The sequence below is a fragment of the Callorhinus ursinus genome, unplaced genomic scaffold (genome assembly GCF_003265705.2).
Source record: "Callorhinus ursinus isolate GAN/ISIS: 27379988/994484 unplaced genomic scaffold, GSC_fseal_2.0 scaffold11, whole genome shotgun sequence".
In the NCBI taxonomy this organism is placed as follows: domain Eukaryota; kingdom Metazoa; phylum Chordata; class Mammalia; order Carnivora; family Otariidae; genus Callorhinus; species Callorhinus ursinus.
In genome coordinates, this window is record NW_027397073.1 from 57,919,056 (window position 1) to 57,946,836 (window position 27,781).

The window sequence follows — 27,781 nt, forward strand, 5'->3', positions numbered from 1 at the left end:
ATTCTCAGCAAATGTGCCAGCTCCTATCATATTTAGAACCCTGTGTTCTAAGGTGCTCAAATTCACGCTGAGGAATTTGCTAAACAAATCCCTGGCGAAGAATCACAACAGTGATTTTCTGTATCCTTAAATCCTTTCAGCTAGAAGTGGCAAAACACCCTGCGCGAGTCCATAATTCCTAAATTTTGGCGTGTCAATCTTGGGAGTTCCTTACTACTGTTTGAGGTTTAACTCACTCGCTCCCCCAAAGGAGCATGCCATTTATTTATATTAAAAGTGAAACGGAATAAAAACTGCTGAACTCTGAATGAGGCAGCAATCAGGGCTAAAAATAACGGATTTCGTGTGTTTCCTATGGAAAAGACATGACATTTCTTCCTGTGAAAGACAGACATGACAGGGAAAGACGAAGAAATCTACCTCCCACAGGGAGAGAGTGGGACCTTGGCGTGATTGGGTCTGAACAGGAGTCCCCATTTGACAGGGTGTGACGGAGAAGGCCTGGCTCAGGCACTTGCGAGCGTCCCAGCTCGCACAGCTCAAATACAAGGAATGCATGCTTACAAACTCAAACCCATCTTGAGTTTGCAACACTGATTTGGGCATGTTATCTTGAGAATGTAACAGGTTTGGGGGATAGATGGCTAATAAACTGCGGTGGTGTTTGGGGACTGTGCTTAGTGAAAGAAGGGAAAGGACCAGTGAAAAAGGAAAAGGGGGGAGGATGAAGAAGAGAGAGAAGTTACAAGAGCCGACAGAAAGAAGAGACAGGGAAAAATGGGCAACGGAACCGGCGCAGCAGCCTACGGGAGAGTAAGGACGAGGTGTACGCAAACAGAAGACGGCAGCGACAGACCGGGAGCGCTAGGCGCGCGGTCCTCCCGCCGGCAGGGGACGCGCGAGCCCCTCGCGGGTCCCGCGGCCCCGCCCCGCCCCGCCCCGCCCGCCCCGTGCCTGCGCCTGCGCTTCCTGCCCCTCCTTGTCCGGGATGCTGCTGCCGCTGCTGCGGAGTAGCTGCTTCCCTTCCTCCTCCCCCGGCGGTGGTGGTGGTGGCGGCGGCGGCGGCGGCGGCGGCGCGGACGCTGTCGCGGGGGGCCGGCCGGCGGCGCAGTTGCAGCGCGGAGCCCACGAGCCGCCGGGGCCGATCGAGCGGGCGGACGCCGAGCCCGGGGTCGACCCCCGGCGCGCGGCGGAGGCCGAGGGGGCGCCGGGGCCCGGGGCGCGCGGCCCGGGAGCGGGCGGCGGCGGGCGGCGGGCCGAGCGGGAGCCGTATGCGTGCATGGATCCGGGCGCCGCGCTGCAGAGGCGGGCCGGGGGCGGCGGCGGCCTGGGCGCGGGCTCCCCGGCGCTGTCGGGCGGCCAGGCTCGCCGGAGGAAGCAGCCCCCCAGGCCGGCCGACTTCAAGCTGCAGGTCATCATCATCGGCTCCCGCGGCGTGGGCAAGACCAGCCTGATGGAGCGCTTCACAGACGATACCTTCTGCGAGGCCTGCAAGTCCACCGTGGGTAAGGGCGCCGGGGCTGGGCCGGACCCCGGCTGGGCCCCTCCGCCGCCGGCGCTGCCCTCCCGGGTGCCCAGCGCCCTACCGGCTTCGTTTCTCTTCGCGTTTGTGAGCCTTTCCCTCTCCAGCTGGGTGGCCTTGCATTCGGTGGATGGGCCTCTCGGTGAAATTTAGGGGGAGGGGCGGCCCCAGTGGAAGTCCCTCGATACTGTTCCTAAAGCCAGACCGAGGTTTTCGTGTAGTCTCCACGCAGACTTGTCCTTGGGGCCTCCGGGCCGTCCATTCTCCCCCGGCACAAACCCCTCACGCCCCTCCCACGTCCCTGATCCGAGCTGGTTATTGAACCAGCGTCCCCTCTCTCACCCCCCAAGGGCCGGTCATAAGACCAGGGTGATACATTGGTCCCGTCCAGCATTCAAGAACAGTGTGAGAATCTCTCCACGGAAACTCCTGGCCCTTCCATTACTCAGCCAAGAGAAAAGGTGATACGAGGTGGGAAGCAGTCGGGCAGTGTAGTGAAGTTGAAGCTGTGCGCCTGGCTAAATGGCCAAAGTGGGTCATCTTGAGCGAATTCCAGTGCTTACCCTCGCCTTGTGAGAACCAGGGCTTCTTTGCTAATTTTGAACTCACTTTTCTGATCCACTGAAATAATGAAGTTTGAAATTCCCTGCGGAGGATCTATGGAGAATATTAAGACTAAAACTGCACTAAATTTCTCGTTTTAACTGTCAATGCGGGTCAGAGGGACTTCAGCTGTACTTGGCCATGACCTCAGATAACCCTGAGGACTTGCTGAAATGGGGAGGAGTCCTCCAAAATCTCCTAGGTGGGTGAAGTACAGCAATAAAGTAAATGCAGTAACTCTCCAGGTCAGAAAGTATTTTGTCTTGAGGATCTAAAATTGAAACTGCAGAGGGGAAGTTTTTTTAATGAAGTCAAATTTTAGGGGACTTGGAATCGAGGTTTGTCAGGTTGGTGTGGGTAGTAGTTTTTTTCTGTGGAAAACCCGTTAAAGTTGTCAAAGCTAGGGGAACCACATAGATGAGGTAATTCTTCAAAGTAAAGGGCTGTCACCTTCAGTGATAGGCATTAAAGGATTTCCCCAAGGAGGTCCAAGAAACATTGAGTAGTATTTAAATGTGAAATAGAGAATTAAAAGTATCCTATTTAGCATTATAACCAGCGGTAGCCAAGGCAGTACAATTTGGTTAAGAATCGTTTTTTAAATGTCATGTAACAGAACAATGCTACATTTTCAATGTCTAATTGGAAAATTAAACCCCCAAATTTCATACTGTCTTTTTTGTTTCACCTTTGAGAAGTGTTTCCCTTGGTCCTTTTTTGGAATAGACTATTTGGGAAATACTTAGGCTCTCTGTACCCTTTGTTTTTAAAATGATGCCCTTGGGACCATGGTATTAAAATTGAGTAGCATAACCAAACCTGTTTTAAATATCCAGTCTTGGATCATATAAAGGATAGAGAGTTACTGAACGATCAAATGAGGTTTACATTGTTATTTTAGTACCTGATATAAATAGAGGTAAAAGCAATTTAGAAGTATCAGTATTTATGGCTGCACACTTCAAAATGTATAAAAATGAGGGATAATATGATGGTACGGTGTGATAAAGAGAAATCAGCCCATGCAATGATGGGTGGATAAATGAGAGGTTGGGTGGGTGGAGGGGGGCTTAGGAGATAGGCAAAGATGTGCTTTAGAGTGGGAAAGAGAAGAGGTGAAGAAGAGTTTTCTGAGTAGGGGCTAAGGGGTCAGTCGGGCAAAACTGCTCCCCCCACTTCAGAGCCAACTGCAGGTGCAGGTTTTCACTTGTACTTCTGAATGACCAGCTGTAGATCAGAGATTCCCACAACCACCTCCTTAGGCTTGATTAATTTGCTAGAGCAGCTCACAGAACTCGGAGAAACCTCCTTCCTAGATTATCAGTTGATTATAAAAGGATGTAATTCAGGAACGGGTCCAGTGTTTCCACGGTCTCTGAGCATGACATCTCCCCAGTATACCGCCGTGTTCACCAGCCCCCAAGCTCTGAACGTGCCCTTTTGGATTTTATGGAGGCTTCATTATATAGGCATGGTTAAATCATTAACCATTCGTGATTGGGCTCAGTCTCCAGCCCCTTTATTCTCCTTGGGGTGGGGGACAAAAATTCACACCCTCTAATCACTTAGTTGGTTCTTCTGTTGACCAGCCCCCATCTTTTAGTGAGCTGGGGGCATTCCAAAAGTCACCTCATTAACATACTAAAAGACACCTTTATAATTTGCTCCCTAGAAAATTCCAATCACAGAATCCAATTCTGTGATTGGAATGGGGACAAAGGCCAAATTTTTATTTCTTAGTGTAAATCACAATCTCATGGCCACATTCTGGGAAAGACTCATTAGTAGACTTTAGGAATAAAGCTTCAAGACTTGACTGCCATCCTAAGGAGCATGGACTTTATCCCATAGCAGTTGGAGCTGGAAAGGCCTCTGAATATAGCGTTGGCATGGAGACAGTGAAACTTAATTTGGCAGTATTACATAGGATATTTATTTGGGAATGATGAAGAAACAGGAGGCAAGGAGACCAGGCAGTTTGGTTCTCTGTCCTCTTGGCAAACATAAATATATACACTTCACATATCTCCCACGCTGCTACCACTGTGGGGTTCCTTATGTGGTTGGGTTTTTGTCTTGCTCATTTTTGTTTCTTCCAAATATAGCCTATAGTTCTTGGCTCGCTAACTGTTTATTAATTGTGGGAAGTTCAGAGAAAGTTGATAACCTCTGGTCTAATCCAGAGTATGAAGACACTTCAAGAATGCTAACTAGCCCCCCTTCAATCTCTGCCTCTGAGTTGTTTTTTCCTTCTTACTATCAGATCATTTACTGAGCACCTACTGGGTGTGAGTACTATGCTACCCACTGGAGATTCAGTGGTAAACGGGACATGGCCTCTCTCCAGAAGTGGCTCAGAGCCTGTGGGGAACAGGTTGACCCATGTTGGTAAGAGCAGTGGTGGAGATGTGTACGGAACATTTGAAGAACGCAGTGGAAGGCCAGGCCCCTCCAATGCGGGCAGTAGGAAGAGGGCTTGTTGTCTGGGAGGCTAGCTCCTGACTGGAATGCTGTAGAGATAAATTCATTCTGCAGGTTCCTTTAGAAAAATGCTATTTAAATGTAATGTTGGGTGTGGTGTAGAATTGTGGTTGCCTCACCTGAATGCCTACTGGCTGAGCAGTTTAGCTCATGGCAAATTGTCCTTCTGAGGTAGTTTTTCAAGTTTCAGTAGTACAGTTGGATCCACATAGAGAAAGATTCACTTCCACAGTGGACTTTCCCTGTCTGGGCTTACGGATGTGTACTGCTCATGACAGCAGAGTCTGGAAAAGACCCCAGGCCCCACAGCATGGCAGGGAAGAGCCTGAGAATACGCCAACCCAGGTGGGTCACTAAAGTGACGGCCTCATGTAATTCAGAGATTAGAAGAGTGGCCCCAGTAAGTACCTTTTTACAGAGAGTCAGATTCACTTGAACTTTCTATAAAAGATTGTAGTGGAAATCCCAAGGGATTTGAGATAACTTATTTTGTAAAATTATAAATGAGCAAAATGTTGATTTTTTTTTTTTTGGTATTGTTTATCAAATCAAGTTGATTTGGTTTAAAACACACACAAAATTTACCAGGATATGAAAAGCTAAAGAGATTGTATTTACTTAAAAAAATTTAAGTAAAAATTTTTTTTAAAAGACTATTTACTAATTGACCTATTTAATGGAAACTGTCTAGGTGGAGTATTATTTTCAAGTGGGATTTTGTATCCACAGAATTGAATTAGCCTGATATAACTAGCATAATTTGAGAGGTCCTTAAAAAAGTACAAGGCAGGCACGCCTGGCTGGCTCAGTTGGAAGAGTATGTGACTCTTGCTCTTGGGGTCATAAGTTTGAGCCCCACGTTGGGTGTACAGATTACTTAAATAAATAAACTTTAAAAAAGTACAGGAGCAGTTTTATGAAGTTTAAGAAATGGAAACAAATTAGTTCTATTGTAGAAGTTTACAACTATATAAGAAAACAAACCCATAAAATTTTATATTTCTCAGCCTTTGTTTTATTTTTGTGTAACTGTTGGAAGCTAGCTGTTAACTTTGAATTAAAATGATTGTACCACGTAGCATCCACCTTCACCCCCCCCTCACCCGCACCGGCAGCATTGCATTCTAGAAAAAAACTGGAGTAAGAATGAGGAACCTGGGCTTTTCATTTAAGGCTCTGTCACTAACTAGCTTGTGACTTTGGTTAAGTACTTTACTTGTCTGCGCATACAAAATGTAACATTCTATTCACAGTAGCTCCTATTTATTGAGCACTTACTATATGCCAGCAGAAGGGACACTGTCTGATCCTCACAGCAATCCTGGAATTTATTCCCATTTTACAGAGGAGGAAGCAAAGATTCAGAGAGGTAAGCACCTTACCCTCTGTGGCACTCTGGTCAGGGCCAGGACTACAAGTGAGTTTTTTGTTTGTTTCTTCGCTTACTCTGAGATTTAAAGTTACTTTGCTGTGTGAAAATTCTGTGGCTCAGAATCAACCACCACAGAGTCCTTCAAGACTTAATGGAATCTGGTCACCCTGCAGGCCTGTGAAGATAGTGAAGTCGTTGATCTATGGTATTACTGAAATTGACTTTCTTTAACAGTGCCACTATCATCACTTGTCACTTGCCCTGGATTTTAAAATATGCTCTAAGAATTGGATTTCTTACCTAAATATCAGTCATTCAAACATCTTCAGCCTTTTGCATATTTATTAAAATTTTCCAAAATTTTATATGTATGAATAGAGGAAAAGTAGGAGTAAGGCAGTCTAGACCAGAATTCTGATTTTCCTGGGTGGTAAGATTTCCCCCGGGGGGGCGGAAGCCAACCTGGGATTGCCAGTTTTATTTTGCCAATTAAAGACATTTTTTGAAAATCTGCTATCGCCAGGTTTTCAAAAAAAGGAAGAGGGAAAAAAGATGAAGTAGAACAAAAAAAAATTAGGAGAGACATACTATCAGAATTAAAAAGTTCTCTGAATTTAGTTCTGAGGACCTTACCATTCTTCATTTTCCTCATTGTGCATCAGTGCATTAGACTCCACAAGCTGGCCCCGGAGAGTAACTGGTCGTAGGTGATGGTGCTTCTCTCAGAGCCCAGAGTTAAGCCAAAGGTGCACTGAGGGTCCCTGCTTCCTGGGCAGGAAACAGCGGTACAGGTGGGGAACTGTATTTTAGCAGGAAAGAGGTGAATGCTAATCCCCTGCAGAAACGGCTTTCTGCGGGTCTGGCCTTGAGTGTTAGGGGACATGCTGGATGAAATGCAGCCCACGAGGGTCTGGTCAGCTTTACCTGGAAGCAGGGGAAGCTGACTGCTTGTGCTTCGTTCTGGAAACAGGTCGGACATTTTTGCCGGACAACCCAGAATGAGCATCTAGTACTGGATTAAAATTCTAAGTTGTGTATTTTATTTTGCTCTTGTTTGCTCATATGCAGTCTTCCACGCCATGGCTGATCTGCCTAAGTGTTTTCAGTTAAAAGAGAATCAGGGAGAGTCGTCCAGAATTCCCACCCCTAGAGCCCAATACCGAGCCTCTTCGGTGCTGTCTCACTCCCCTGCCAAAATGATGTAACACGATGACTCAGGGAGAAGTGAGTATGAAAGGAACAGATGCAGACGGTTAACATTTCGTTTTTATACCAGCAGATGCTGTGCATTGTCATTAGCTTGATTTATTTAATGAACTTGGTGCAAAGGGGTAGGCTTGTGCAGAGCACGTCCCTTCTTGTGGAATAGTTAGCTTTCAAAGAAAGTATGGAAATTTGGTTGCCGTCTGGTTGATTAAGTTGAATAAAAATCTATTTAAAGACCTGGCTTAAGTGCATTCAGCCTTTCTCTCACTATGCTGCATGGAAGAAGAAAGGTTTCATTATGCATGATGGAGATTCAGGTTCTTAGAGATTGCCTCTCTCCCTCTAGCCCATGGAATCTGCCAGGAACAATCTGCTAGCAGATCTTAGAACTGGTTTCAGAAGGCAGAGTAGGCTCCTTTGAGAATTGCTAAGTCTAAATTATTCTCCAGCCTTGAGTGCCAGGTATGTTTTTCTAATTAAGCATTTGTTGGCATGTGTAAAGAAAATGTAGCTTTGAATAGTGCAGTCAGTCAGCAGGTATTAGGCTAGAGGCTGTATTTATGTAAGACTGTTCTGCTAGCCATTTTGTAGGGCGCAAAGCTAGTGCCTCCTTACCTGGCTTGTCCTTTTTAGAAGGGTAAGGGAGGGAGTCATGGAGATAGCCACGATAAAATGTTAGAAAAGAGGTAAAATGCTATGTTGCTGTACTTGAACAGAGGAAGAAATTGATTATTTTCCTTTTGTCCTTTGATTGTACGTCTTTGACATTTGGAAAACCAAAACTACAGGACCTAAAATAGTGCCCTTGACTGAATGTGATTATGTTTTTTTCAGAAACTCCTTATCCTTTAAAACCAGAAAACACAATGCCGGCTTAACAGAACACTATATTCCCTCCAAAGCCTTCCCCCCATCTCATCCCCCCGCCCCCCGAATCTGACAGCCTCCACTGTTTGGTTTGTAATGCCTTCTTAGTTTACAAAACCAAACAAAAGCCTGCAACTCCACCTCAGGCAGGCTTATGGTGGAAGTAGCTGATGAATAAAATTCTAGTTTTCCCACCTTAATTAGGTAGGATTCAGGACCCCGTGAGCCTGAGCCGGGACCCAGGTGAAGGGACAGGCCTCTGGAGAGCTTTGGTATTCACATGCCTTCTCTCCCTCCTCAGGCCCACTGCACCAGAACCTCGGGCCTGGTTGACTGTTAATGAATCACACCTACAGTCTTTCACTTTTAATTTTCACTTCTCTTTAGAAGTGAAAAGCACTCCACCTTCTCCTTGGCCACTACTCCTAGAGATGCTCCTCCGTCCCCTACCCCAATGGTATGATAGGTGGAAGGATTGGATTTGAAAGGTGGATGCAGGGTCCCGGGTGGGAGTCCCCCCTCTGCCACAAGCAGTGTGTCTTTAAATGAGCAACTTAATTTCAGTTTCCTCATTCACGGAAAGAAATAGGTAGGACTTACATGCTTTTCTTATCTCCTGGTATAGGAGTAAATGGGGATGGAATATCTTGGGTACCTGGCCTGAAAGAGGCAATTATAAACATCAGTTATGTTCCCTTCTCCTAATTTATACCCTAGATGCAAAACCTCTGAAACACTCCAAAAATGAATCTTTATCCTTTAGAGATAACATACTGAAATATGTCGGTGAATATGAAAACCAAAATGTAGGGGTACCTGGATGGCTCAGTCGGTTGAGCATCTGACTCCTGGTTTCTGCTCAGATCATGATCTCAGTGTCATGGGATCAAGCCCAGCGTGGGGCTCCGTGCTTTGTATGGAGCCTGCTTAAGGTTCTCTCCCTCTCCCTCTGCCCCTGCCTGCCCCTATGCATGCTCTCTCTCTAAAATAAATAAACACATCTTAAAAAAATGTAAACACATGACCCAGGTGAAGTGCAAAATACATTTGACAGTCTGCATTTTTATGGACCCAATCTGAGTAATAGTCAAGTTAATGTTTTTTTGCATATGAAGAAAATACTACTGATCCACTGTTGATCATCTGAGGTTTTGGGTTTTTTTCCCTAGATTCTCCTCCCCTCCCTCAATATTCTCTTCCTCTTATGACAAGCAAGTTAATTCTGCCTTTTCAGAGAGGGTTCTGTCTGTAACCGGGGAGCAGGGGAAGGCTTGCTGGTACAGGAACGGTCTGTCCAAGGCAGCCAGCAAGCCTCACTCTTACTTTTTAAAAACATTTCCCTAGCAATGCAAAACTAATATATCTAAAGATATGTTTATACCTTCCAGCTGTGCCCTCCTCTTCTTATCCTTAGAGGAGGCTGCACAGTGAGGTGGGGGTATTGTAGCCTGGAGCCACCCACCAGGTTCAAATCGGTGCCCTAATACTTACCTGCTTGGTGACTCTGGGCAGCTACTAGCCCCTCTGACGTCAGTGTTCTCATCTGTAGAATGGGGACAACAGCATCTCATAAAATATATCCTCATAAGATTGTTAATTCACTGTAGTGAATTAGTAGACATAAAGCCCTTAGAATAGGGGCGCCTGGGTGGCTCAGTCGTTAAGCATCTGCCTTCGGCTCAGGTCATGATCCCACGGTCCTGGGATTGAGCTCCGCTTCGGGCTCCCTGCTCAGTGGGGAACCTGCTTCTCCCTCTCCCACTCCCTCTGCTTGTGTTCCCTCTCTTGCTGTGTCTCTTCAAATAAATAAATAAAATCTTTAAAAAAAAAAAAAAAGCCCCAGAATAGTACCGAAGCATAGTAAACAGCATAAAAGAGTTCTTAATCTATTAGGGAGGGAACAAACCCCTTCCTGTGAAAGTCTTTCCTAAGGGTATATACTTCGAGAAAATGCAGCCGCCTGCCCGTTCTGACGGGCTCTCTGAGGCACACACACTCACTTCCCTCCCTGTTTCTCCTTTGAAGTCAGTCACCTCAGATTCTCCCTGCCTCATGCAGTTCGTGGTACTCCTGTGTTTGTCCAGTGAAGTGCAAGGCTCCCTCTTTGTGCCGTGTGTGTCCGGGACGGGGAGACCCTGGCTGGCCTTTATTTGCTGGAGTGGAGGCATGTCCAGCTTGGCATGAAAGAGGCAGGTCTTACAGGATGGAGACTTCATGTCCTCGGGCCTGATGAGCATTTTTAATGTCATACCATCATTTTACTATTTTAATAATAGTACCAACTGCCGAATATTTTACAGTCATAGCACTTGGTTTCTATTGTGTTGAATCCTTTTCTTCACGTGGTGCTTTCCTGTGGGGACTTAACGTTGTACTCTCTTCTGGTAGGTGGCATTTGGGCAGAAGACTGGCTCCACGGTTGGGTGACTTGTTTTCCGATGTTAAATTTAACTCTCTCTATGTGACTTTGACGCCTTTCTTAATTTATTTTCTCACTCTCAACTCCATGAAAACACCGGAAATCCTCTCCCTTAGTAGAAATATCACGTCCGAAATTGGATGACACTATATAAAATCTTTATCCTTGGAAGAAAAGCCACTGTATAAACTTAAGATAGTTATTTTAAAAGTGGCAGTAACATCACAACCACTGTTTGAATGGAGACAAATTTAATTTCAAAGTCTGAAATCTTTCAACCTCCTAAAAGTGTTAAGTAAAATAAAATCAGATCTTGGGGGTGTGGGGGGGACGTGGGCAAAGAAGTAAAAGGGGAGAAGTCCATTCGGCTGTCATTGTAAGTGTGGATCATGGTGTTATTTTTGCTTTTATTTGTTTAGCTTTTTGCTGGAATGTGAAGAAAGAAGCTTCTGTTTGTTTTTGCATTTTCATTTTTGTAGCTTCTTATGGCCTGGCAGAAAGAAATATGGTAATGTTGTAGAAATGTTTTGCCTTAAGGGGAACTTAGAAATCTTACCAGCACTAATTATGCCAATTCTTTATGCTATTGCTAAGATTTATGAAAGACAAATACAAAGAAGGCCAAGTGCAAAGTTAAGCTTTGTCCTTTAACAGCTCAATTAGGGTGGTTCTGGGCCATTTACAGAACATTTCATACCTTGCCTTTTATTCCATGCATATGACTTTTATTATAACAAGTTTCCATTGTGGGCGGTGTTATAAATTTGACTCTAGGCTGCCACTCAGCTAGCATGTGAGATGACCTTAAAGCAAATCCCCTTGCCCGCTCTCCACCCTGGTGTCTCCCTCTGTAAAATGAGGATAATAATGCCCACTTCATTGGGCCGCTACAGGATCCCATGTCAGCAGAGAGGGTTTGACAGATGCCCACCATCATTGTTATTAAAGAAAAGTAAGATGAAGAAGACATGGTGACTCAAATAGAACCATCTGTGCTCATTGATAAAGGAATTATAGCCCTATGAATTGTGTCCTTTCTGAATAAAATATTTTTAGAAAGACTTCTGTAGCATTTGTAAGCTTAAAGAAAGGTAAGCTCCTACTGCAAGAATAATTCACTTAGTGAACCACTTCTCATCTAAGTGACTGAAGCAACTATTACCATAATAATTTCCTGGGATGAGTGCATTGGGGGAGAGGGTATGAGCATATTAGGACTGCCCCATCCTTTAAGGATTTACCATCAACAATTGGAATTGTAGGAGAAATGAAATACTCTGTTTCTAGGGTGACTGTGTGCTGGGCACCAGACAGAATGTCTGCTTTTCCTTCCTACTAAGGTGTTTTGTGTGAGTTTTGTTGTCTTGTTTTGTTTTTACTAATCAGTCCTCCTGAATTTCCTTAATTTTTCCAAAAAGAGTCAGCATTTCTCCTTATGTGTCCAGCATCTGTTGAAGAGGACGTGGCTTTCATTGATGAGATTTATCAAGTTGCTGTTGTGTGCCAGACAGTGTCCTAGGCTGTGGGGAGTCAGAGATGACGGTGTCCTCAGGGAGGCACCACACAACAAAGAAGGAATGATGTGAGAAGGGATAGGAGAGAGTTCAGGTCCAAGAACAGAGTGCACAGATAGGACTGTGGGGCAGGCAGAAGGGTTCAGATGCGGAATCACCTGGGACATAAAAGGTTTCCGGACAGACAAGGAGGTTCTCTAAGAAGAGAGAACAATAAGGAAAGGCACTTCTTTGCCAACTGCATGGGCTGTTGATTTAGGTCAGTATGACAGCCCTTTGAGGGCAGAGACTGTCCCCATCAACTGATGGTGGGGCTGACTGCTTCCCCTGGTCGTCAGGTTACCTGTAGGAAACTGGGTTTTCAACAAGGGCCGGAGATGGAGATGCCGCTCTTTTTGCCCCTTACCTGTTCATAAACATTGGTCCTAGCAGCTCCTCAGGGCCAACTCTGTGCTAACTTTATGAATCCACTGAATATTTGAGGCTATTGAGGACTTTCTACCTTCTCTATGAAGAATCATTAAAACTTTTATGACGTGCAAATTCTTAAAACACTTCATGTAAGAAGGTTTTTAGAAACATTTAGTTGTATACTTTGATACAAGCCATAAGTTGGAGTGAGTTTCCAGTTGTTACAAGCTACTGAGTGGTGGTTAAATGGGGTAAAGGATACTGAGTTCAAGAGAGAGGGCTATTTTAATGGGCTCTTTTCTTTATGGGGTTTTAGATTTAGCCACTGGCTATTTTTCTGTTGTTAGTGAAGTTGTCATTAATCTCACTAAAACTAGACAGTCACTGTCGGTTCATCTTTGTTTTGTTTTCCTATCAAATTAGTAATGTATTTACCGTCACATGGTGATAACATTACCATTTATTTCCTGATTTTGAACACCAACACCTTTAGCTTTTACTTTTATTCATTAAACTTTGTGGTTACAAGGATTGTTTGTAAAAGTTGCATAAGTTGTTCAAGTACGTTGAAGAAGAGTGACATATTCAGGCTCAGAATAATTCTTGAGAGAAAACAGCCTAATCAAAACAAAAATTGCTGGCACTGGCTGTTTCAGGGGATTCTTTTAGTTGACCTGAAGCAGAGCTCACAAAAGAGGTATCATCTGCCTATTTAATAAAGTAGCATCTACTTGATAAAGTAGCGGCTAAAAGTTACAGCCCCCTTAGCTGAACAACAAAACAAAACCTCAAAGTAACTGGAAACAAAATAGAATAGTGGTCAAGGCAAAAATATGAATTTGATTTGTAGTTTGCCATCACAGAGGAACACGGTAAGACCCTAACTGTAGCTAATATCAGCAGGATGGGTGTTCTGTCTTTAAGCTGTGCCAGTTTAAAATCAGAACATAACAAATGTCTCCAGGCTGTTCTTTGTGCCTTGTAGAATATCACTTTAAATTATGTTCTTCCCTGTGGTTGAGTCATTCAGGAACTCTGAGGATATTGGTAGTCCACAAACATGCTTCCTGTTTCAAGGCTGGTTAGAGTGTCATTTGAGTTTGAAGAACAAATCGGTTCCAGAACTGAAAGTGAAATGGAATTAACCAGCTTTCGCTCAGTGACATTTGAAATTATGGCTGGTGTAAGAAATTAAGAATTAAAACGTCCAGTATTCCCTAGCTTTGTTCTCTTGTGACAGTTTATATTCCTGCAACTTCTCTTTATTGTACAGACCAAGAGCTGGTCTCCCCCCGCCCCTGGGTTGTAAACATGTCTTTCTGTATTGCACTGGTGTCTGCAGTATGTTACTAATTATAAAAGTCAGTCACATGTCTTTTGCGTCACCTCAAGAACATCATCTGACTTTGTGGTGCTGCATCAGATCTCTGAGATGGAGAGCCTGGGAGGGGGTCCTTACCCGCTGTGCGGCTGCAGAGCACTCACTGGCCCATGCGGGCCCCTGCCCTGTAGAGGCCTTTCAGCATGGCGACCCTGGATCCTAAGAAGCAGGCAGGAAGTGGTTCCTGTAGGGGAATGTTTCTAACTCTCAAATTCAGTTGGCATCCCTTTGGTTTGTTTTTCTTAGTTGCGAAAATGGTGTAAAAAACATTGTTTTGAAATCTACAAATTTTCTATAACTGAGACCCATATCAGGTAACATATACAAATGAAAATTTGGGTTAAAAAATTACCTGAAGCTTTAAGGGCTTAATTAGGAAAGGACAGTGAGTGATACATGATGGTTTTGCTCATTGTTAAAATGAATAAAAATTAAAATTGGATATGTTAGCCTGTATAAGTTTTTTAAAATAATTTCTGTTGCACGCTATTGACAATGTAATAAAGAAGTCATGTTTATATATTAACTAAATTTTTTGTGAATGCTGCAGAATTTAATACAATGATTTCTAAATTCAGACTAAGGCTATTTGAAATCAAGATTGTTTCCAGCATTTCCCCTAAGAATTTTCCCCAATATATCATTCTTTTAAAAACATTCAGTTGTTAATGTAATTACCAAATGCAATTTTTAAATGGCTTTTATGCTGAACTTGTATTACATTACATTACATATTACATTTAGCAAATGCTACGTAGGTAGTTTGGGGTAAAACATCGCGTAGGTTGACTTCGTACAGTTCTTTATGGACGTGTAGACTGAGCGTCACAGGCATTGGTGGACTGCTTTTCCTTTTGGGATTTAGTGACATCAGGTTTTTTGTTTTTCTGATAATGATACAAAATGTACAAATAGGATTCTTTTTTATGGCAAAATGCATCTTTATTTTTTGTTCACTTTCATTTGTTTTATTTGCAGGTGTTGACTTTAAAATCAAAACTGTAGAGCTAAGAGGAAAGAAAATCAGATTACAGATCTGGTAAGTGGGGGATCTGCCCCCAGTAACCGCCGTGTGTGTTCACAGTCCGTACGCCTGTCTAATAAAATTAACTGCCCAAGCTGGCTTGCCTCTCCTACTTTTCCTCTCCTTTGCTCATCTTTAAATAAAATGAACAGTGAGAAAATTTAGAAAAGTCTACTGATTTCATCCTCCATTTGCATATGGGGAGTGGTGAAAGAAGAATGTTACTTTAATAATAGCTAATTTGGAGCCTTGTTGCCTTTTTTCCAATCATTTGACATAATAGCCAAATTGTCATCACTAAGATGATTGCTCAAATGCTTTGTCTTCACGTTTTTAAAGTGATTTTGTTTGATAGTATGCAAAAAAAAAAAAAAAAAAAAAAAAAAGCAGCATGTTCCTGACCAGATCTATGCAGTTTCGAGGCAGATCACTCACAGCCAGTTCGGGGGCTGCCCGGGGTGGCATAGCGGGAGCACCGCGGTGGGGTGCGCATGCTCCCGCTGGCCACGGGGCTCATGCTGCGTGACGTGAGCCCCACCTGTGCCAGCTGGGAATGAATCCAGAGCTGCTCTCTGAGGAGAAGCCCCGTTCTCACATCATCGCGAATGAGCAGCTAAACCAGCCCTGTCGTAGCTATCTGGCGCGAGGAGATTTCCATGGGCTCCCAGCAGCCTGCAGGCGGCCCTAGGAATCCCACCTGCGGGGTGCGGAGCCGATCTGGTGGTGGCTTCCACGTGGCACCGCTGAGGGGCTCCGAGAATGCCCTTTTGTTGGTAACATCCCAGCTGCCGTGTACTCAGCCTACTAACTCCTCTGCAGGTCCACCTCAGCTCTGAGTGTTTGTCCACCGTGTGTGTGTTTGCTTTCATCTGCGTTACTTGCTCCTCATCTGTGGCATCATCGGTCACCTAGTGCTTGAGTGTTAGTGCCATGCCTTCATTCTTCACCCGCGCCCCTGTGTGGGCACGGCTGCAGCGAGCCGGCATTGCTGCCTCCCGGAGGTGTCTGAGGTAATGTCTTCGTTTGGTCACCTGCTGCTATGTAACCCACTGTAAAGACGGTTTGAGGGTTTGGGGGTTTTGGCTTTTGGTTTGATTATGAAACATAAACAGTCTTGTCTAAATACTTAATGACCAAAAAATGGGTATTTTTTATTTTATTAGTCCTTTTTTGGAAAGTCCGCAAACTTTGGTACGTTGCGGCCCATTTTTTGAACTCTGGAAGTGACAAGGGAGTACCTTTCACATGAGCTGGTGTTTCTGATTGTCAGCTCTCCCAGGACCATCTTTAGAAGGATCTTGGGGGTTGTTCATCTCTACCTAGCGCCTGTGGGTGAGATCCTTTGTGAAGGGGATTACTGAACAGAGGGTGATCGAGCACACATTAGACTGTCTGTGGAGCTTGCTTAGTGAATGACAGCAGTGTCTAGGTGATGACATCATAGCCTGGCTAAGCAGACATACTTTAGTGACTGTATTCACACTTCAGTTTTCATCTCAGGCAGTAGTAATCGGACCTATAAAAAGTATGTCCAGATGTCCTGTGGCTCCCTGGAACTCAGCCCACGAAGGCTGTCTGTGCCAGTGACATTGGATATTTCTGGAATCTCAGGACAGTGCCTGTGAGTCTATCTGAGAGGGCCTCCCCTGTGAGTCCCACCCTGTGGGGAAAAGTATGCTGGTGCACAGGACGCTCCACAACCGCGTCTCTCTTGGATGTAAATGCACTCCCCAGCGTAACTCCTCTGCTTCTCCTTGACTGTTGTGAAGAATACAACTGAGGAAAGAAAACGAGATTCAGGGACTGTATTGAAAGGTTGATTACAGGTTTTCCACCAGAAACATCCCAGTGATTCGGTGAGAAAGGAGCACTTAAGTTTTCCCAAAGGGGTTTTCGGCAGTGGATAACACGTCCACAAAATGCCCACCACTTGTTAATCACACAATACTCCAAGGTAAGATTGTTGTCATCCGAAGGGTTTTGTGTAGAGGGTTAAACATCTCCTTCATTTTTTTTATGCAGTGGATAGAAAGGAAGTATGGGAGTGGAGGCTCGCTACTTAAAGTAATTCACGACTCATTTCAGAGTTAGAAGCCGCGCTCATGCTGTTGCTGTAGTCTGCTTTGTTGCAAGCACGCTGTCACCACTTTGCTGTCAGAGTTGAGGGCCCAGAAAGAGCCAGTATAGTTGGAGAGGGCTCTTCAAAGAGCCTCAGTAGCCTTGCTCTGCTAAGAATAGCTGTGCTCTGATTTTCTAGAATGTTAGTCCACGGACATTCCCAGGTGGTTTTCACAGAGATCTGATTAGAAGAAATGCATTTTTTTTCTTGATGATTTCTGTATATAGCTAATCTGCGGAAATACTAACCAGAGGTTCCTAAAAGTTTAAGGTACCAAAAGCTCCAGATGGCATTGTCACACTTCTATGCTACATTTTATATCATTGCCACATTTTTCAGTCCCTTGATTATCTGTGGTCGGAAAAAAGGACCATTTTCTCATCTCTGTACTTAAAAGCGTTTCTTCGTGTATGTGTATAAGACCTTTATGTAAGTGTAGCTAAAATAAAGTGTGTCAGCTAGAATATAGCTTCATGAATTGACATTCAGATGCTGTCCTGAAGATTAAACACAGGGAGTTAACATGCATCATATAGGGACCCCTTCGTCCCGTCCACCACACCAGTCTTCCCTGTGGGGGAAGTTTTACGGTTTTAGCCAGCATTCTTATGTCGACATCGGGCTCATTTTTCATTCTCTGCTTGGAAGAAGTGGGACATTTCATATACAGAAATTGGCTCCTGCCCTGCAAATTAATAATTATATCTTTAAGTGGATATATTAAATACAAGTAAGAATCTTTGAGTTTTCAAAGCATGGTCTTATTACGAAACTGGGGAAACAGAATTGCAGGAATTTTTCAGTTTGCACCAAAAAGCAGAGAGAGAAATAATCACCTCATATTCTAGCCGCAGCAAATGACAATTTAGCTGACATTAATACACTGCAGATCTCGAGAAATCAGCTCTTTATCATGACAGTGAAAACTCGGGTTTATGGAGATAAAGAGAGGAAATATTAGGATTCTGCATCTTCACAGAAAGAAGCACGATCAGTGCATTGGTGTCGTCTTAGCAGCTAATTTTTGAGAAGTAGGAACTTGGGTGGGACTTTTATGGTACTGGTGCATAGGAGATCTGTCATAAATACTCACCGAACTGGGTCTGCATTTCATTTCCCTGTTCTTTGACCGTATGTGGTAGCAGATAATTTAGTAGGGGAAACAAGTTAAGCAAAGGAGCTCCAGAGGAATAGAAATAGAGAATAGTCTCTCAAAGGAAGATGTTTTTCTACCTCAAGCATTCAGAGCTAGACACAAAAAGTCGGAATTTAAGGAATGACCTTAAGTAAGAGTGGCAAATTGATTGTTTCCTCACTGGGGTTTTTGTAAACTGGACTTACTGGCTCATTTATTTGTATTAGAATGATTGCCTCAGATTTTGCATCTTGAGGTCTGTCTTCTCTGTCTGAGTGAAAGCCAACAGAGACAGTTAATTTCTTAATGTTTTTAAGATTCCTCACTGTGTCACCCAGGCAACAGGTGTGTTTAACTTTATGAGAAATGCCCTTTATTCTCTCTGTTCTTCAACTGTTGGCTTTTTTATTATTTATTTTTTATTCTAGAAATCTGTACAACATTGTGCCTATACATAACATTATTTTACACCCAAAACCCTGTTAAAAAAGAGTAGGTTTCATGTCAGGTCTTCTTACCACAATAAATAAAAGCATTTAAAATTAGGGGCACCTGGGTGGCTCAGTCGGTTAAGTGGCTGCCCTCAGCTCGGGTCATGATCCCAGGGTCCTGGGATCAAGTCTCGAATCGGGCTCCCTGCTCAGCGGGGAGCCTACTTCTTCCTCTGACCCTCTCCCCTCTCATGCTGTTTCTCTCTTTCTCTCAAATAAATAAATAAAATCTCTAAATTAATTATTTAAAAAACCGTTAACCTCTAATTTCACTGTTTTTGAGCTCCCAGTGTCTAGATTCTAATTCTTTGTGTGCAGAAATTGTCAGTTGAGTTACACTAAGTAGTCAGATTAAAGTTGCTTAGAATAAAAGCTTATTCTAGGGCTCCTGGGTGGCTCAGTTGGTTAAGTGACTGCCTTCGACTCAGGTCATGATCCTGGAGTCCCAGGATCCAGTCCCGCATCAGGCTCCCTGCTCAGCAGGGAGTCTGCTTCTCCCTCTGACCCTCCCCCCATCTCATGCTTGCGCTCTCTATCTCATTCTCTCTCTCAAATAAATAAATCTTTAAAAAAAAAAACTTATTCTATTAAATTGTTAAAGATTGTGCTAACCAAAGATTTCACAGTAGAAAAAGATGTAGTTTTCTTGACTTTTTAAAGAAATGAGATACTGTTTCTTAACAGTATCCAAACAACACAGCATATTTTTTAAAACATTAAAAATATTTGATCAGCTCCTAATTCGATCAAGCCATAACTTGTGATAGACTGGGAAACCATGCTCTGAAAGATTTAACTCTTTATTGATTCAAAAGCATTAATTGTAGGGGGGCCGGGGTGGCTCAGTTGGTTAAGCATCCGACTCTTGATTTTGGCTCAGGTCATGATCTTAGGGTCCTGGGATCGAGCCCAGCGTCAAGCTCCACACGCTGGACATGGAACCTGCTTAAGATTCTCTGTCTCCCTCTCCCTCTGCCCCTCCCCCCTCAAAAAAAAAAGATTAATTATACCCCTGAATGCCTAGGATTCCAGAAATAATTTTATTCATTGATTCCTTGTGTAAATGGTATCTGAATCTGTTCCTTCTCACTAACCTTGAAGGTGCAGTGCCCATCAGTGTGGTCTTTAAGGTTTTTCAAGAATCTTGAAGAATTCAGTTCCCATCTATCCTATTCCATTTTCCAGTTTTTTGGCATTTCTAGGTCAAAAAGTTTATTTTGCCTTGAAGTGGCATCCGCTCCCACATTTTAAGCATGTAAACTTTTGTTCAGCACCTGCTTATTGACAGCCTGCTATGGGCCAGGCACCCTGCTGGACCCTGGTGGACAGAAACAGACCAGCCTTGGCCCTCTTGGGCCTTCCAGTCAGAAGCCTCAAGGCATTCTTACATCCTCTGGAACAAAGCAAATGGCTTTGCTTTATGTGAAAATGAATTTGCCAGCAAGCTTTTTTGTTTATTTGGCCTAACAATGCCATCGCTAATGTGAACTAATTTGGTGGCAAGGCCAGTCTAAATGAAGCTGTAAATTACAACACCTCTTGCCTAAGGGAAGGGTATTTTAGGGATACTGCCCCACAGAGTGCACCTCAAGGGAAGTAGTCTTTGATCAGATGCATTTGGGAAAAGCTGCCTGTTCTCTCCACCTCTCGGAAACCCACATGCTCTCATTTTGGGAGGCCTTGAATGGCCTTGCAGTGAAGAAACCTATTTTCACTGCATTGCCCCCTGGCAATGTTACTGCAGGACCCACCTGTCTCACGTGGCCTCCGGGGGTATGCTGTGAATTTGGGTTCTTTGGGAAGAGCTAAATTACATTATCTTTAGAGGAATTTGTCTCCAGGTCAGAAGCCCTGCTCCGTTGAGCTCATTCATAAATACACGATGGTTTTCAGCAGTTTCTTGGCTTATTAGCTGGAGAAAATAATGTCTCAACCAGATGCTGTACACTATTAGTAAGCTTACATCATTCTTCATGTTGAAATGATCGACTTCAGCCTGGAGAATATTCTGGCTTTTTTTTTTTTTTTAAGATTTTATTTATTCATTTGAGACACAGAGATACAGAGAGAAAGAGCATGAGTAGGGGGAGAGGGAGAGGGAGAAGCAGGCTCCCCGCTGAGCCAGGAGCCTTATGTGGGGCTTGATCCCAAGACCCCGGGATCATGACCCAAGCCGAAGTCAGACGCTTAACCATCTGAGCCACCCAGGCGCCCCCAACTTCCGGCTTTTAAAGTAGCAGTCAGACAATAATGAACTTTACCGCATTTGGAAACCTATTTGGTATCTTCTCCCTGCCCCCTTTGACCCCTTTTCTATTTTAGAAGGATTAAGAAAATAAGACTGGATTTACAGTACTTTTCATTAGCCAGCAACTCTTGGTCATCTTCTCAACAAAATCAGATGTAACCATTGATGTTGGTTAAAAGGGAGTTTGAAGGGGTTGTGCCTGGCTGGCTCAGTTGGTAGAACATGCAACTCTTGAACTTGGGGTTGTGAGTTCAAGCCCCACATGGGGCATAGAGATTACTTTCTAAAAAAAAAAAGTTTGCACAGGATTTTACACTTTCCATCATTTTACACATGGTTTTCTTATTTTCAAAATCTTGGTTTGAGAGAAATTGGGACTGTTTTTGTCTGAAAGTAACTCAGAAAAACTACCTCCCCCCCACACACACTAATACTGATGCATATGCATGGATAGGACTAGAAGCCCCCTGTAGGGGGCTGGGTGGGGCCTCCACTCCTCTCCGTGTTGGAAGGTGGAGTTGCTCCCTCTGGTTACTGTTTGGGAGCTGATTGTTGCTGCTGTTTCATAGGGACACAGCAGGTCAGGAGAGATTCAACAGCATTACCTCAGCTTATTACAGAAGTGCCAAGGGGATCATACTAGTATATGACATCACTAAGAAGGAGACTTTTGATGATTTGCCAAAATGGATGAAGATGATTGATAAGGTAAGTTGTGTTTTCCTGTGAGAACCTGGATTAATCCTGTAGTCCAAAAAGCCATGGCCTCAAGCCTCAGGGCCCCGTGAAGTACTCACTTTGTGGATCTCCTGAGGTCTTGAGATCTAACGCTCTCCCCGCTTTTATACTTTTGCTCTTTACCTTTTTGTGAATAAGTGCTCTCATTGCTCCAGCACTTCCCATGCTTGTTCTGCAGCAGCCTCGATGGTGGGCGCTGTTCTGCTACCATACTCCACACACACAAGGAGACTGAGACCTTTGAGTAACTTGGCCAAGGTCACACCATTCAGGTGCCTTTTGCTGCAGCCTGTCTCAAGTCATTGTTTAGAATACACAGAATTAAATGAGTTATTCAAGAGAGTTTAGTCTTTTTGAGGAGAGATCCTACTGTGGCTACATTTTTTTTTTAAACTTAGAAATGTAGCTTAACTTTTTTCCTGATTATAAGATTAATAATATCTTGTCATGATAGAAAATTTGGAAAATCAATAACAAAAGTAAATTTAAAAATGTATACTTTTGCTGTTCTGAAGAACCAAATTCAATCCATAGTCCATGTAGTTTTAGAGCCTGCCTGCTTCACTGAGTGTTCTGTCATGCCAGCCTTCTTGTGTCATGTGAATGTTCTTCTAAAGCATGGGTGGTTTGGGTTTTTTTTTAATGGCTGCATTCTTTTTAGGTACCTTAACTTACTTCATTCTCCATCTATTTTGTTGGACTTTCTTCAGTGGATGACCATCTTAAGTATAGGGCTTTGCCGGTGATGTAATTCATTTGCTTTAGTATAGATTCTTAGAAATTATTGGTGAAAGGCCCAGAATGTTGTGGGTTCATAACGCATGTTACCGCATCGCTCTCTAAAGCCCTGAGCCCCGTGAGGACTGTCTCAGACCCCACCTGAGTCGGTCCTGCCTGGGATAGGGCCGATGCTGAGATGTGCGGAGTGGATGAACACACAGTGATCACAAAGCAACAGAGTGGTTTACGTTTCCTGTCAGGATATGACAGTGCCCACCTTTGATATGCAGCTTCTTTTAAAATTCCACAGTATGCTTCAGAAGATGCAGAACTTCTCTTAGTTGGAAATAAGTTGGACTGTGAAACTGACCGAGAAATCACCAGGCAGCAAGGTGAAAAGGTGAGAGAAATGGGGAGCAGAAGGGATGTCACTGTCCACATACTGTGCAGTCCACCATTGTGAGACTTTTTTAATTATGAAATAATTATAGAGTCACATCCTTCTCATTTGTTTGGATTTAAAGGAGCAGGAAGTTTTAAAAAGCATTTCGAAACGGAGTGGGGGAGCGTCCACATCAGTATATCAGCATATACCGCATTATTCTCTAACCCGAAATTCCCTACAGAGAAATGTGTTTTAAGCCGTAAAATTGCTTCCATGATTTGCTCTGGAGTATTGTTACCTTCCGTGGAGAATCTGTGATATTCACGTTGTAAATGTCAGATGCATTACAATTTTGGGAAAGTTGAACTTCCCGACCCACACGTCACCTCGGGGATTTTGTTTCGTGTTGTCACTTACTCTCCATGCCATGGTTTGCCCCATGTGCCTACTTACCACGTAGGGGTTTGCCGCGCACATGAACTCTGTGTTTGAGCCTACATGGGGCTTCACAAACCTGGCCCACCCCTCCCTTCGAGCAGAGGCCCAAATGCTGTGATTCCCTCAGTCACAGGCCCGCTGGCCACCTGCTCCACCAGGTAGCACCCCCACAGAAAACATGAATCTGTGTCCTTAGTTCGCACAGCAGATAACCGGGATGCGGTTCTGTGAAGCGAGTGCCAAGGACAACTTCAACGTGGACGAGATATTTCTGAAGCTTGTTGATGACATTCTGAAAAAGGTAAAATAATGACACCAGGCAAATATGTGAAAACCCGTTGTTCACTTTATGATGTTTTGGTTGAGAATGTTTTACTTAGAAAGTGGGCAGGGTACTTACTCAGAGGTGAACCAGGTGCGGTGGCTGCCGTGGCCAGAAGCCTCCGCTGTGGCGGCCTCTGTGTCTGCCCGGGGCCTCTCCATGTCCAGTGTTGGTGTCCAGTAGATGTGCTGAGCCCTGAAGATGGTTTGGTGAAGTGACTGGAGCAGGTATAACCACCGGCCATGTTGATTTGACATTTGCTTTTGTTCTTTTCCCATTTTCCCACAAGAATTAAGATAAATACAGGTGGTGGGGACCGCGTGGAGCATGCAGGTGTTCTCATTGAGGAGGGAGCCCCTGGGCCCTGCTTCGCCCTCAGTGCGGTGCTCCCCAACGGGGTCTGGTTCCCTTCCCCAGGCCTTTCCGTGATGCTCAGTTGCAGGAAAATTGCTGGACAGCTTTGTTGGACAGCAGTTTCTTCAAGCATCTGTAGGCTTAAATTCAAAGGGTTTTTTTATTTTATTTATTTTTTTTTAAGATTTTATTTATTTATTTGACAGAGAGAGACACAGCGAGAGAGGGACACAAGCAGGGGGAGTGGGAGAGGGAGAAGCAGGCTTCCCGCAGAGCAGGGAGCCCGATGCGGGGCTCGATCCCAGGACCCTGGGATCATGACCTGAGCCGAAGGCAGATCCTTAAGAACTGAGCCACCCAGGCGGTCTTATTAAAAAGTTTTTTTTTTAATAAGACCTTTCCTTAAGTTTATGTTATTACTACATATAATCTAATTCATTACTACATATAATCTGCTAATTCAAACAATTCAGAAGCTTCTAATAAAATGATCCTTTATATAATTGCTAAGTTATTTCTTCCCTTAGTGATGCTATTACCCCTGAGAATGCAGAACCATTTTTCCCCCCTGTATTAATGCATTAAATTTCCATTATTACTAGGTTCTGTGAAAATACATGTTAATGAGATAGATCCATCTGGTTTCTTTTACCATAGGGTATGATGCACACTTGGCTGGTGTTTGTGTGTGACACAGAATGCCCTGAATCTGGTTTTCATTGTTCTGGCTTAATGTTTGAACATCTAATTAAACGTTGATGATTGGAAATCTTTATGTAAAAATACTTTGCTCATATATAATTGTGTTATCTGCAGAGCACTTCCATATACATTGCATGGTTAAATGTATGTGTTTTTTTTTTCCTTTATCCTTAAGATGCCTCTGGATATTTTAAGGAATGAGTTGTCCAATAGCATCCTCTCATTACAACCGGAACCTGAGATCCCACCAGAACTGCCTCCACCAAGACCACACGTTCGATGCTGTTGATTTGCTACTTTGGAGACAAAGTGGAAATGATTCCTGGAAAGGGGAAAATGTTCTCTTCTGCACTACAATCATTTTGACAATTTCCTTTCGCACTTTGTAATCCAAGTCAGAGCTATACACTAACTTGTAAATATGCAAATATGCAATCTTGGGTAAGTTTTGGTTATAAATTACATATTTCCCTCCAAATTATTATATTTCATTCATTATCCCAGCATCTAGTGTACATACACTGGGAAACATAGTACTTCTAATATGAAGAATGGGAGAAATGAAAGGTATAATGTTTCTTGAAATAAATAACGTAATTGTCCTCGTTAATTATATTATGAGGACAGAAGATATTCTGATAAGAAGAAAGTGGTGCTTTGCTTACTGTTTTAAAGAAAATTTGTAAAACTAAAGACTCTTTGGGAAAAAAGATAAAGCTATCATAAAGTGCTTTTTCTCTATTTACAAGACATTTCCCCCAGCCGTAGCATCTCTGAAGTATGGGAGTATTTTCTGCCACAAAGCAAAGCTCCGTTCATAGCTGTCTTTGAAGGGTATTTATTAATGTTATGTCATGGTAGAGTACTACTAGGTAGAGAGTAGGGGTTTGACTTGGTCCTGAGGCTGCAGAATCTCTCTCATGGTTTCCTAATGGACATACCCTGTGCTTTTAAGAACTACAAAGATTCAGTAAAGAAAGAAGTGTTTTTGAAACTATATAAGATTTTAAAACAACGCTGCTGTCCTAAACAAATCCTGTTTAAAGGAATTTTAAAGAGATACATTTTACTATATCAAAGAACATACATGTATTTACCTAAACATACTATACCTTTGTAATGATAAAACTTCTCCCCTTTATGGTGAAGCTTATTCCTATTAAGCCTAGACTGTGTTCTTTTCTTTTTTTTTTTTTTTTTTGGTCTGATAATGAATTTGTGAACTCTATCTTTGGTATATCTTTTATTAAACTGCACTGTTTTGTTTAGTCCAGGTAAATAAGTAATTATGTATTTGAATAACGGCGTGTCTTGAGTGTCGTGATATGAAAAGCATTGTGGTCTTTCTACACTAATGAAGTGCAAATAAAATTTTGTATTTATGAATGACAGTAGAGTTGCCACATTTATTTGTGTAATTACAAATTGTACATCTGACAGTATTTTTCAGAAACTCTGCATCTTACTTAATCTTTTGAGCATTTTAGATAAGAAAAATACAGCATCCTCCACTATGGAAAACAGCCAGGCTGCTTCTCAAAAGGTTAAACAGAACTACAGTATGACCCAGAAATCCCGCCTGGAGGTACATACCAAAATAAAAATAGAAAGCACGGACCCAAACAGATACTCATATACCGGTGTTCAGAGCATCATTCACAATAGCCGGAAGGGGAAACACACCAGCTGTCCATCAACAGATCAGTGGGTAAACCGAAGTGGTCTGTGCGTACCGTGGAGTATTATTCAACCTTAGAGGAAATTCTGACCCCATGCCACAACGTGGACTAACCCGGAGGACATTCTGCTAAATGCAGTAAGCCAAGCACAAACGACGAGATTCCAATTATATGAGGGACCTAGGGTAGTCCAATTCATAGACAAAGTGGAATGGTGGTTGTCAGGGGCTGGGAGTAGGGGCAATTTTAGTTTGGGAAGATGAAAAAGTGCTGGCAGTGGATGGTGGTGATGGTTATATACAATGTGAATGTGCTTAGTGTCACTTAACTGTACACTTTACAATTAAATATTTATTTATATACTGTCCTCAAGAAAATGTTCTCGTTTGTACCTTTTACCGTCCCAACGGTCAGTCACAGGTTGTGTGAATTAGTGACCTGTTACTGCCACACCTTCCCTTGTGGCTCTGCTCTCTGATGCGGGGCTGGGACCCTGGACCATTCACCAGACCCTCCTGTTCCTCTTAAACCAACTGATGGGAGAGACTTGAAGGACTGGGAAGGAGAGAGGAGGGATTTGCTTGCCATTTTCCTGTTGCTGTCAGCCCCCAGCTCCCGGCACCGCACATACCAGCAGCAGCCTTGGGGTGGGTTGGTGTCCTGCCTGCCGGTCCCCAGCCCCTGCTGACCCCCTCCTCAGATGTCCGTCTGCCCAGCGGTCCTGCCCCTGCTCAGCATCAGCACCTGCCAGGCTGGCAGCGCCCTCAGAAGCTTGGGCCAGGTCGGTAGGAGACCTTTCTCTGAGCTCCAAAGTTTGGGTGACACTCACTCTTCTTTTTTGCTGCCCTCAGCGCTGACAGAATCTGCCTCCTTCAGTTGTCTGTCAGGGACTACCTCAGCGTTCCCTCTTTGTTGGGTTAGCATTTGAACAATGATGTGGCTGCTATAGTTAAGAGTCTCTTACGGTTTGTCTCCATCTCTGATTTCGTCTTATTTTTCCCTCCCTTCCCCTATGATCCTCTGTTTTGTTTCTTAAATTCCAATATGAGTGAGATCATGTGATAATTGTATTTCTGTGACTTATTTTGCTTAGCATAACACCTTGCATAGTTCCATCCACGTTGTTGCAAATGATAAGATTTTGTTTTCTGATGGCTGAGTAATATTCTACTGTATATATATATACCACATCTTTATCCATTCATGGAGGGGAGGGGGGTGGGGGGATGGGGTAACTGGGTGATGGACATTAAAAAGGGCCCTTGATGTAATGAGGACTGGGTATTATTGCAACTGATGAATCACTAAACTCTACCTCTGAAACTGATAATACACTATAAATTGAATGAATTTAAATTTAAAAAATAAAAGTTGAGCATTAAATTAAAAAAATTTTTTTAAATGAAGTTTGAAAAAAAAAATGATGTGGCCAGTTTCCTATGGTGAATCCCTGTTTAAAAATGCCTGGGGACGCCAGGGTGGCTCAGTCAGTTAAGCATCTGCCTCTGGCTCAAGTCATGATCCCAGGGTCCTGGGATCTAGTCCCACAAGGGGCTCCTTGCTCAGCAGGGAGCCTGCTTCTCCCTCTGCCTGCCACTCCCCCTGCTTGTGCGCTCTTTCTCTCTGACAAATAATAAAATCTTTTTTAAA

The 27,781-nt window shown here is 43.5% G+C and overlaps 1 protein-coding gene across 1 annotated transcript; it reads left to right on the forward strand.

The window, feature by feature from the left end:
* Positions 1-988: 988 nt before the first annotated feature.
* On the forward strand, positions 989-25,843 carry RAB12 (RAB12, member RAS oncogene family). Its single transcript, XM_025886450.2, has 6 exons — positions 989-1,505; positions 14,755-14,815; positions 21,363-21,501; positions 22,562-22,651; positions 23,271-23,375; positions 24,628-25,843. The coding sequence occupies exons 1-6, from the start codon at positions 989-991 to the stop codon at positions 24,739-24,741; spliced, it is 1,026 nt and encodes a 341-aa protein (XP_025742235.2). The 3' UTR covers positions 24,742-25,843.
* Positions 25,844-27,781: the final 1,938 nt, after the last annotated feature.

Bases quoted from the DNA above. Each gene is read 5' to 3' on its own strand.
- RAB12 (XM_025886450.2), top strand. From the start codon at position 989: ATGCTGCTGCCGCTGCTGCGGAGTAGCTGCTTCCCTTCCTCCTCCCCC. The intron at 14,816-21,362 runs GTAAGTGGGGGA...GCTGTTTCATAG, and splicing joins AAAATCAGATTACAGATCTG to GGACACAGCAGGTCAGGAGA. The intron at 23,376-24,627 runs GTAAAATAATGA...TTTATCCTTAAG, and splicing joins TTGATGACATTCTGAAAAAG to ATGCCTCTGGATATTTTAAG.